At 35.4% G+C, this 12,521-nt stretch overlaps 1 protein-coding gene across 1 annotated transcript; it reads right to left on the bottom strand.

Moving 5' to 3' along the window:
- Nucleotides 1–3,184: 3,184 nt before the first annotated feature.
- LOC122604120 lies at nucleotides 3,185–7,895 on the bottom strand. The gene is made up of 7 exons (XM_043777021.1): nucleotides 7,499–7,895; nucleotides 7,118–7,410; nucleotides 6,944–7,034; nucleotides 4,641–5,246; nucleotides 4,431–4,556; nucleotides 3,907–4,349; nucleotides 3,185–3,833 (listed from the first exon to the last, which is right to left on the bottom strand). Exons 1-7 carry the CDS (start codon nucleotides 7,893–7,895, stop codon nucleotides 3,219–3,221), a joined length of 2,571 nt encoding a protein of 856 aa, XP_043632956.1. The 3' UTR covers nucleotides 3,185–3,218.
- Between the last annotated feature and the right edge of the window lie 4,626 nt (nucleotides 7,896–12,521).

Genomic DNA, 12,521 nt, shown 5'->3' with positions numbered 1-12,521 from the left:
CGGTTATTAACCGGTATAAGTTAACCGAAATTGGTTAACCGCTTCTTGCACCTCCAAGTACATGGAGACCTTGACAATCGTCAAACCCATGACTATTTACTATAGACCTATAGCTTAGCTGACCGTTAAGGCGAGTATCCAAAGCGGTGGTGTGGGCTGGATTTCATTGTTGTATGGGCAAATATTATATTTTTTTTATCAATCAAGAACTGAAAATAAATTAAATATAGTTATATAAAGTCATAATAAGTCAGTAATATAATTATATAAAGTCACAATGATATATCTATATGTTTTCCATGTTATTTTCTACAAAGATAAGTTTCCACTTATTTAATTTTTTTTAATCAAGAAAAATCTAAATTTTTTACAGTATATTAACGCAATGTATTTGGTAAAAAAATTTATTCGTTATGTACTTATGTGCGTTTACAATCCTTTACATTATAGGCAGCCATAGGCCATACCGCCATAGCAACAAGCCTACAATTCGGCATTTCGCAAAGCGGTTCAAGTGGGCCATTAAAACTCTTCTTTCTCATATGACCTGCACGGCCCAAACACCAAAACTGTACTTCTTTAAATATAATAATAATAATTTAAATTTAACTTTCGATTCCAAAATCCTTTCAGAATCCCCAAAATCCCAATCGAAATCAAAACCCTAAAAACTGATTATACACCAACATGGAGATCAAAATCAGGAAAAGAGGGATGGCCGGCAGACAACATTCCTTTTGAGATGCAAGTAGAGATCATGAAAAGGCTTCCTGTGAAATCGCTGGCCGTATTCAGAGCGGTTTCGAAAGCTTGGAAATCAGTAATCGACAGCCGCCTCTTTATTGCAGATTACACCAACTTTCACCAGCATCATCGGATCCTTGTAAGGTATGAAGTTGCCAAGAATAATTATCGAAAGAACAAGTATAAGACTGAATTGAAATATATTTCCATTGTTGACAATGACGAATTTGACACAGTTTGTAATGTTCCTGTGCCGTTTCAACGATTTCAAAGAGAAAAAGTCGTTGGTACGTCTCAAGGGTTGATATGTCTTTCTGGTATTTCCGTACGGGGTAGTTGTTATAAGGAAACAGCTGTGATTTGGAATCCGTCACTAGGAAAATCCATTGCTGTTGATGTGCCTTTGGAAACAGCTAGGCATTTAGAAGTGTATATGATGGATATAATATAGATTCAATCAGTTTCTGTTACCGAGTCCAGTGATTGTTATTTGAGATTCAATCAGTTTCTGTAGAGGAGTTATCCAATACAAAAGAAGTATTTATGGCAGAGAAAACAAATAAAAACAAGGGCATTAGAGTTTTCACCTTTTGATTCAAGCATAATAAATGCCGTTTATTTATATCAGAACAGAACATTATTGTTACTTTGGCCCGTTCCTACCATTATCACACGTCAGTTTTATTACCTGTTAAGTAGCGGGTTCATTATTGGGTACCTTTGAGCCGAGTGGGCAGACATCATATTAGTGCCTGCTATATTTCAAGCAATCCATTTTAATAAATATGGTAACTCTTGGTTTTCCTCTAAATATGATTTTATTGTGGATTCCTATGTGAAAGCAGTTAGCCGGGCAATTTCATGTCAAAAACATTCTTTGGTTGTTTGAGTATGACCCATATAGATAAACCATTACAATAACCCAAGGTCCCACAATTAAAAAGTTCTATCGCAAGCCTACATTATTGTTCACTGGCATCTGCTATAATCCATTCTATCTATAGATCATCCCAAAAGGATGATGAAAAGTATGTACAGTATATCAATACTAGGATTAATTTAGGAAGAATGACGAATCTATAATCAAAATGAAGACATGATCATCAAGAATCTGCCGCACTTCATGTATATCAACCACAGTCAGAATGTATCAAATATCTTGAGATTCATGGAGAACGTGGTTCGCTCTTCATGAGCTCCTACACGTAAACTCCTGTTCTAGTTAATCACCCGGATGCACAATATATAGATATTAAATGGTACAGTATATTTGGTTTAGTAGTTCAAGAGGAAGGTGGGAGATTTTGCAATTCTATAAATTCCGAGTATAAATCCGAACATTGACATCTAGATAAAAACTTTGGGGAAAATCTAACTATTGCAGAGTAATAACTAACATTTACAACCAATGTGGTTGATGGTCTTTTAGTAAAATGTTGACCACGTGGGTATTTCATTTGGATTCAAATCTTACCCCTCACATTCATAAGAATAGGTTATTAGAGTTGTCTTTTTTCTAAAGATCAAAGTTGCGCTCAAAACATTCTTGTAACTTGAGTGTAATTAATTGTAAAAGTTTGTTCTTTTAAAAGAACTAACGCTCAAAACATTCTTGTAACTTGAGTGTAATTAATTGTAAAAGTTTGTTCTTTTAAAAGAACTAACATTTACAGTAAAAAGAAAGATAAAAATACTAAAAAGTTTTTAAAAACAAGTAGATACCTAACAGTATGTTTGGCACAAAAAAGCTTTGAGCTACGGCTGTAGCTAGTAGTTTTTAGCTGGAGACTGAAACTATGAGCTGTGGTTTTTTTTAACCCTAGTACAACCTTTTACTTTTGAACTTTTATGAACTTTTTGAAGTTCAAACTTTTTATTTTAAATGCATACCCATACATGCAGTGGCGGCCCTGAGAAATCAAGTGCTCAGTTCGAGCCGAGAAAAAAAGTGCCCCCAACTAGAAGGAATCCAACTATATAAAGCAAATTTTTTATATATATAATTGAGACATTGTAACATTAACAAAATGATAGACATTATAATATTATACTTTTACATATATTGTTTATTTGTTTTACTCTAATAGTTGTTTTATTTTACCTAAAACCTTTACATATATAATATAATATATAAAAGGGATAAGTACCTGGAAATGTAATGAATTATAAACAAATGTTTATGTTGTGTAATTAATTACTCGAATGTTTATTATATGTAATGAAATTTCAAATCCCGGATATTAAATGTAAGACGTTTATTATTCGGGTCATCTAATTAAACATATATTTTAGTCTAAATTGCATCAGGTCCTTGAATTTTACATTCAAGTTTTTGTTATCATATTTGTTTTAAAATAACTACTTAACATATAATTTCTATTTCAACATGTATTATAGCTTTACTAATCAAAGTGTTATTTTACACAACAACAGAGATTCAAGTACAAGAATTATTACATCTGAAAACATTACATTTAATAGATGAAGCCATCAGTTTTCGTACCAAATAAATTGCGACAATAAGTGGCCCTAATCAGATCAATTACGAGTGGAAACTGCAAAAACAGAAAAGAAAGAACAGGTGGGACCGTCAAAATGGCTATAGGAATAAGAGTTAGGGAGTTGTCACGGCCAAACATAAGGAATAAGGCTGCACCAAATGCTACGAGCATGGCTGTTGTTGAGATGAACAAGGTGGCAAGACCAATTATCAACTTTGTTGGCAAAATGTAGAGGAAGTCTTGCTCAGAAAAACGTGCAGTGAGGATTGACAAAAACATTAACAGGGATGTAACAGAAGTAAACAGTGATATGGCATCCGATATTGCAAATATTTTCAAGGCAGTTTTGTTAGTAAACACTGGTATCCCCTTTTCTTGATCGTTTCCACCTGGTACTGTAATAGCTGCAGCAAAGACAATGGTGACAATTAATGCAGCTGTAATCGTGAATGAGTTTGCAGTCTCCTTCATCCATCTCTCTCCCTCGGTCACCAACTCCTTATGCTCTTTGGTAAATACCATTTCAGGTGTGTCTCCATACCAATTTTTCTCTTTGGTGCATGCTGGGTATACAAATTTCTTGACTTCCTACAAGGTTATATATATATGATATATAAATGTTTACTAAGCTAAGATACATGAAATTTAGAACGCTACGTACCTTGAACCATTGTAGTTCGTATTGTATTTGCAGAGCAGCACCTGATATAGGACTCAGTTTGTGGGTAGGTGCTAATTTTGCAGCCAGATGCAAGAGGTTGTTCCCAAATTGGTCTTTGATTATTTTATAAACATTTTTATGTTGCCTCATCTGATGCACAAGGCTGCAAACCTTTTCTGAACGGTTTATCACCGCATACTGGATAATGTTATGGCCGTCTTCATTTCTACTAAAGATTGCATTCGGGAATTCCGCCACAATTATACTTACAACATCGTTTTCATTTTGTCTTGCGGCTTCAAGAATCGCATCTTTGTAATAGTAATAGTGATGGTTGAAAGCTATTGCTTCATTTATTGTGGAACAGATTGTAGCTAATAGTTGTTTACAATCATCGTAATCCTTTTGTTTTCTTTTTGCCGCTTGCCACCAATCCTTCAGTACTACAACAAGCAAAGCAAACTGTAATTCTTTTTCTCATCGGTTCGAAATCGAGGTGGTGATAAGCTGAATGAAAAACATACCTCTGTATAGTGTTCTATCCAAGAAGTTGAGGTTAGGTGGGAAGTTTTGAGCTATAGCTGTGAGCAAACTGTCAGCGGTTGGCAGAAATTGATGAGTGTGTTTACGAAACATATCCAGCGCTGAACCTATACCGCATGAATTGACAAATGTAACTAGGCTATAGATTGTAGATGATTATCCAAGTAAGTAATGTTAATGTAGTTAATTACCGTACTCTTTAGAAGAAATCATATTAACCAGAATCTCAGTACCATGCCAAAATACATGATCAGTGCGGTTAGTTCTGACCTGGCAATCCCACAAATAGTCATATGTCTCAGTATGCATATTAGAAAGAGCTCTGGTAACTGGCCCCTGTCCATTTCCATCAAGTATTTTCAACATGCGTGGATATCTTCCAAACAGTATCTTAGCAGCTTCAGTGTTGCCAACATCAGCAGCAACAAATAGTGGGTTTCCGTCTGGACTTGGCATATCTAGATCGGAGCTATCTTTTGGCAAGTTATACATCTTTTCTAAAAAATCCTTATTGTTGCTGGTAGTCGCTGCCACATGGAATGCACTATAATTATTGATGGTGAGATAGCGACCCCATGAAACAACTTTGTTATCACAGATGCGCTTAACGGTCTCAAAGTCTTCTTTTAGAATAGCTTTATGCAATTCGTCTTTTGCAGCCTCAACTTGTCGTTGGTCTTCTCTTTTTAGAGGTACAGAAGGGAATACATCTACCAGCGGCTTATCTTCAGCTATATTTAACAACCACTTCCTTTCTTCTCCTCTAATTTTTTCTTCTCGATCCCGTTCGTAATAAGCTACAACATACAAGTGTGTAATAATTAAACATAAGAATCTTTCTAAACTTGAAACCAACTTAATATGTATAGTCGGATCATCCTAACCTTTAGATTAAAATCAAATATTAAGATTCAACTTTGATATATTAATCTTGACTTTTAATTTTAATCTAGGGGTTGAAGTTATTCTAAATACTTTAAAGAATCTCTATCCATTAATCAAACCCAAGTAATAATGGAGTGTTGTACCGTAGTACTTCCCATCTAAACCCAAATCTAAATCATCTATAATCTATACTCCTACTATAAGCATTTAACAGGGGTACTTTAGGTATTTACAAACAAAAAAAACATAGGTACAAGAGTCTTAATGCATACAATCTTAAAGTCTTAAAATTAAGACTCCCTTTTCAAATCTATACTCCCATCCATCTATCTGTCTAGCCATGATACTTAGACTCGCTCCCGCTCAGTACGCGTACTCCCGCTCACTCCACTCTCTCGAATAGGGTTTCAAATTTCAAATCTACTTCATTACCAAAAAGATAGATTCCACATCTGCCTTTATCCCACAACTGCCTTTATCCCAAGTTGTGAAGACCTTTCTATTTGATTAATGGATTATGATGAGTTGTCTCTTTCAAGTTGCACCTTAGTTCGGCTTTTTTCAGCTAAAACAGGCTCAACTTTTTCTGACTATATACGGTTAGGTTTTTCCGACTAAGCCTGGTTCGGATTTTATGGTTAAAACCGGTTTGACTTTTTTAGTTAAATTCAGTCGGCTGTTTTAGTTAGATCTGACTCGGCTTATTCAGTTAAAACTGATTCCGATGTTCGGTTAATACCAGTTTGACTTCTGTCGATTTAAACCACTGTGACTTTTTTCAATTAAAATCGGTTGGGTTTTCAGTTAAAACTGGTTTGGTATTCAAATTGTATTTAAGTTTTGTGGTCAAATTGTAGGCATTTGTCTATAAATAAAAGTGTATATGTATTGTAAAACTAACAAAATTCATTATATACAAAGTGTGAGTTTGTGTATCGTGAGTTTTGTTCATTAGACATGTTTGATTCGAGCCCGAGATAATCTGGATGGGGCCTAGCGCAAGAAACTCATCACATTCCTACATGTTTATCTGTATGTAGAATAGAAGAAAAGAAGATGAAGATGAAGCTTAAGATGAAGGAACTATCAGTAGTAAAAGTGAAGGGGTACAAAATAAGTTCTATGGTACACTTATATTTATAGACTACAAACACCACGCTTTCTAAGAACCTACTTGGGTCAACCCAAATACATTTGACCCAAATTATGTTTGACTCGAATTATGTTTTATATGGGAAAATATCCCCTCGATCGACCTTGCTCTTTAAACTTCTACAAGGCTAGAATTAGGTGTTGATTTAAATTTAACAAGTTGAATTGATCAATGGAGTTAGGATTTAAAAGTTTTGATACCACTTAGATAGTGTGTGTGCTAAGTCAACGATGGTTAGTCTAGTTGGTAAGGTTGAGGTAAATGAGAGGAGAGACTCATGACTAAATCAGGTTGGAGTAGTATAATATATGGCATTAGAGTAATACTCCTATAGCATCCTAATTAGAGAGTGATATAACTAATGAGAGCTGATGATGATATGATGAGACAAATAAACTAAAGGTGTTTGTGGAATAATTAACGAGTCCACAGGAAGGAGATGGCCGGAGCGCGCACCTGCTTTGTTGTGTAAATCAAGAGGACCATAAGCATCAAGGAGTTTAAACCATAGGCTTGATGCAGTGACTTGCACATGCTTGTACATCGCCTAAAACATGATTTAAAAGTAATTAATTGCTGAGCGATGGTGAATAATGGTAGTGAAAGGATCTATGGTGGGAAATTACGTACCCTGTGCAACACCGGTGGCTTGGTCACCCATTTCAGTATTTGTGGCGAAAGAGTAGCACAAATCCAACCTTTTACCAGTTCATCTGATCTTCTCCACCACCTACTGTTATGGTTGGGTCCTTCTAAGACGAAACCAACCATATCATGACCCAATAAAAGGCATCTCATCTGTTCTCTCCACTCAGCATACGTGTCTCTACCAGTCAGCTGTACTGTCACAAAGTTGGGGGCAGACACATGTGACGGGTATGGGTATTGGTATTGATCAACTTCTGTACCGTTGCTACTTGGGCCTGTAACAACAAGTACGTGAAGCCATGTTATTTGAATTGTGGAATTAATAAACGAACAAGAGGAGCAAGATGGGGATTGTGCACGTACCTGGTGCTGCAGGACCATAGGTTTCCTCCAGCTTACACCATACGTCTTTTGCAGTGAAAGTCGGGTCGATTACCGACTTGAGTATGTCGAGAGATAGAGTAGCAAGAATCCAACCTCGAACTAGTGCATCTGATCTTGACCACGTTGACAATTCACCATAAGCTTCGTCTGGAGGTTCAGATTTAATAAAGTCAAGCATATCATGAAGATCTAAAAGACCTTTCATCTGTTCTCTCCATAGAGCATACGTGTCCTTACCACTCAGCTGTACAGTAACAAAGCTGGGGGCAGAAACATGCGAGGGGAATGGGTATTCACTTATTGGGTCTGTAATAACAATATATAAACCAATAAGTGAAGCGATAGATGTTATTTGAATAGTAGAGAGGTAACGCATTGATATATTAATAAATCGAGACGGGCATTATGTACACCTGCTACTCCTGCAGGACCATAGGTTTCCTCCAGTGTATCCCATACGTGTTTTGCACTGAGACTCTGATTCAACTGGATTACCCACTTGAGTATGTGGAGAGAAAGAGTAGCAAGAATCCAACCTCGAACTAGCGCATCTGATCTTAACCACGACTTATTAACATCCGAAGGTTCAGATACGATGATGAAGTCAATCATATCATGACTCGCTAATAGACCTTTCATCTGTTCTCTCCATACATCATACGTGTCCTTACCACTCAGCTTCACAGTAACAAAACTAGGGGCACAAACATGTGAGGGGTATGGGCATTCAGCTTCATCAGACATGCTTGAGCCTCCTGACATTTTGATCAACTTTTCCGGTCTCCTACAATTCTCTGTGTCTCTTGTTTATTATACAATTAATAATGTATCCATCCACATCAAGATCTGATCAAATATTAAACAATTAATGGATCCATTATTGATACCAAAGTCAAAGGCCAATTTTATAGCTTATTATTTACCAAAGTCACAAGTTAAATTTAAAATAAAATATATTGGGTAACGTAAATTATTATTAACACGTAGTCTATAATAAGTTAGTATATAACTAACCCACACTTGTTTATGTTATCTAGCTGGATATAAACTCCTAAACAACGGATCCATAACCATAACAAAGTCAATATTCAATTTTATATAGTATTATATAAAAGGCGTAGAGTAAGAATCATTTTAAGAACCAGTTTTTTATACTGAGAACACTTGAGAATTACAGAAAATAAAAGGATAACATTATAAATATTTTTATTTTAATTTATAACCTAGCTACCATTTTTGTCCTATGTGGCTAGAATAATCTTAATTTTTTTATCCTTGTGATTTATTTCTTTTTCCATATTGACCTAAAACAAAGTTTTTTTTGGCAAAAATGGCTAAACTATAAAACGTTGGGAGCTAAAATGGTCATGTACACACGTAAAATTATCATATTAAAGTGACCATATTGAAGTAGCACGTTGAATTTATATTGAAGTTAGTACAAATTTTTGATGAGAGAAGTTTGAGATAAAAAAATAAAAAAGATGGGTTTATGAGAATGTTTAATTAACTCGGAAAAGAGGGGTTACTACACTATATAATTAGTATATTGAAGTAGATTGCTAAACTGAAATTAAAGTCAGTAAAATTATTTGCCGAGTAACTTGTAGTCGGCAAGATGCTAACAAAGTAATGTTCTAGAAGTTGTAAGTTGTGCATTGAGGAAGTTGAATTAAATGGTAGTAGTGAAAAGAGTATTGGAAATAGTAAAACTTAGTTCTGACCAAAAGTTACTATTGACAGTAAATACAATGCATTGAAGTTGTACTCCATGAAACAAAATTATATCTTTAAAATGAAATCAATAAAAACAGGATTGAACCAAGTAAAAACACCTATGCATAATGGACTTGTAACCACTCGTAGTAGGCTTGTACGTTATGGTTGGCAATGTTAGATAGAATAATGTAGAAATGTCAGTTAATTGTTACATGAAAAAATTGGTAATAATAAACCAACTTTTTCACGAAAGTGTACCATATATGCTGCCGTTAAAGAAAAACTAACTTTTGACACCCCCAAAACTAAAAAAAGAAAAAGAAAACTGGATTTAAAGAGAAATAAACTTGCAGGGACTAAAAGTGTAATTTTTGTAACTTGAGAACCACCCCCCACCCCACCCCCGGCGTTTTGAAAATAGTTCACGATTTAGAATCTCATCTTCGACTAATAGTGTGTGTGTTGTACGGCCCAACAATTTCTCAATCGTCTCATCATACAACAGGACTATATCAGCAGTTCAATCAACCTGGATTCTATACCTGTTTTTATTAGGTTTTGGATACCGTTACATCATGATCATATTTATAACTTATAACAATGCCTACTAAAGAGGAATAAGCACACAACCAACGTAGTTGCCTTCAACAATATACTATTATATCAATATCCAATGTGATGCTCTCCTACCATATACCAGTACATGACTAAATTTACACTAGATACAAGTATGCAACGTACCTTGAGAGAAGGAACTTGACCGCACTGTCACATGACTCGCACCAAATATGTAGTCATTGGTAGGCTATATTTAGGAAGTGTTGTATAGGATATCCAACTGTTTGCTCCTGTATTTTGGTAGTTAAAATAACGTGATAGCAGCAACGACCCGAGATCATGTTTGAATTTCATTTATATAGGGCACCCAAAGCTTACAGAGGAATGTACAGAAGGTAAAAGTCCCTAATCAGCAACATGAAAATGTAGATCAGTTTACTCATTGAAAATCTTGAAATCAGCCTCATACTTGGTAATCAGATTTGAGGCTGAACACTCGGTCTGTGAAGCGTTATTGTTGACAGAAGGTTACTAAGTGATGAATCAGCACACAAACTGACTATTCCAATTTGCTTGAGGTTTCAAGGCACAGGCCTGAATCATGCAATAGACCTCACAAGCGGCACCCTGATATTTGGGTACAGAATTACATTGATTTTATATGGGTGGCGTTTTCTTTACTCTGTTACTCTTTGTAAACTCTTTCCCAGTACTTTGCTATGTCATTTGCAATATAAGTTACACAGTTGACCACTACAATACAACCTAAAATGTGATTTGTTCCGTTAGGGGGCCATTGCAATTTCAAATGCAATATAACTAACTTACCCTGCCGATTAATGCAAAATGCCAGAATGATCAAGCATATTAGAATCCGGTATTGGTGTAATAACGGTGTACTACTCATCTAGTGGTTTTTACTGGCTACTCGTATGTAGACTTATATAAGTTTGTGCAATCTGCAAAGGTAATTCAATGGGGCAGCGAAGGACTCATATATTGCTGTTTGGGTTAAGGATATGTGCTGCTGTTGATGCTATCAATCTATTGATTTTATGCAGTAGAGGTACGCTCTGTATAGAAGTATTAGGAGCTATGTGATATTAAAAAAATAAAAAAACATCATACTGAGTATATAATAAAGAGTACACAATATAAAATATTGATTTTCTGTTATTTTAAAGACATTCTTCACTTTCTAAACCAATTGGAAAGGTGCACAAGCTAAAAGTCCCTAATCAGCAACACGAAGCACGTTGGTTTCCACACAAAGTGACTATTCCAATTTGGTTGAGGTTTCAAAGCACAAACCTGAATCTCACAAGCGTGTAGTCCCTAAACCTCACAAGGGCCGCCCTGATATTCATGTCCAGAACAAATTTTATACGAGTGGCTATATCACGTTCAAGTTAAGGCGGTTCATTGCACTAAAGTTACTAACATAAATGTGTTCCAATAATATTAACACATAGTGAAACGACCGTAATATAAGAATGGTGAAATATCACAACGTATTTTTGCTCAAATCATAGTTTTATCATTCAACATGCTTCTTTAATATTTGTAATACTTAACTTAAACTAAGATTAACATGGAACAAACTATTTATTCATACTCATTTTTAAATAGTAGGGATAATCTAAAATGGTAAAATGAACTATAACTATGATGACACCTATGCACTCAAATTAAGCAAGAATGATAGTACGTAACCAACGAGATATCAGATGGCAATCTGGCATATGCAGTAATGAACACTAGGCGAATTGTCCTGTTTCACCAGGTTGGCCCTCGCCTCATGAGATGTCTGATCATCAACTCACTTTGTATTGTTTTGCTATTCTAGCTGAAAAGTAAGGTTATACTAGAAACATCGAACAACAGACATGGACAAAATGCACTTGAGTTTGGAGTGTGCCTGAAAATTTTCATAAATGTGGTCCATAATTTGCAATTCTGAAATCATATATTGATGTTGAAATATACATCACAACCGTATAACGAATCTCCCTTTCTAATGACTTGAACTAATTGATGATGAGTTAAAGTCTATAACTGCAATTGGATCCTACAAACTGCTCATCCAACTGATTCAGCAAAAGTAACGTTTCTGTGTAAGAACTCATACAGAATGAATCAAGTTCACAATTTATCCCAAGATTCTTGATGGTTCTTGTGTGTGGTTCATAAACTTCTATTGATGATACCCTGTATTCATCTGTCGGTGTTTCCATAATAGGTTGGTCATTCTTCCTAAATCCTAGTACCTCTTTCTCTAATGATGCATTTGGTGTGTTGATGGTGAATAGTTTTGTGAACGATTTTAAAGCACCATCATCCATACGTCACAAAGTTGTTTATCGGTGTCAACAGAGTATTCAAGTAGAGCAAGAGACTCCTTTATCTTAGAGATGGAGAAATCTTCCAAAAACCGGTGTGCTACACTATGAGGGAGGTTTATTTCGCTAAAGTCTTCACTCACCATATAAAACGCAACAACTAGATTAACACTCCCATCATTAGCTTTCCAATAAATACACCGATTATTTGTAGCTACTGGAGACATTCTTGCAAAATAAATTAACTCTGGAGGGAGGTTACCACGTGGAACTCTCCAAACCCATGAGCTTAATGTAAACACCATAACCGGTTTAGAACGTAACATATCATGATCGACCATTACAATCATAGGATCAAAACTATCAGGACGAACCCCAAAACCTAA

This window comes from Erigeron canadensis, chromosome 6 (assembly GCF_010389155.1).
Source record: "Erigeron canadensis isolate Cc75 chromosome 6, C_canadensis_v1, whole genome shotgun sequence".
In the NCBI taxonomy this organism is placed as follows: Eukaryota; Viridiplantae; Streptophyta; class Magnoliopsida; order Asterales; family Asteraceae; genus Erigeron; species Erigeron canadensis.
Note: the sequence above shows the minus strand (reverse complement) of the source record. Positions and strands in the feature narration are given on the sequence as shown.

What these genes read in the sequence shown, in the direction of transcription:
- LOC122604120 (XM_043777021.1), bottom strand. Translation starts at nt 7,895, where the DNA reads ATGCGTTACCTCTCTACTATTCAAATAACATCTATCGCTTCACTTATT. An exon ending in CTATGGTCCTGCAGCACCAG is followed by an intron (nt 7,411 to 7,498) that starts GTACGTGCACAA and finishes TTGTTGTTACAG; the next exon opens with GCCCAAGTAGCAACGGTACA. An exon ending in AGCCACCGGTGTTGCACAGG is followed by an intron (nt 7,035 to 7,117) that starts GTACGTAATTTC and finishes ATCATGTTTTAG; the next exon opens with GCGATGTACAAGCATGTGCA.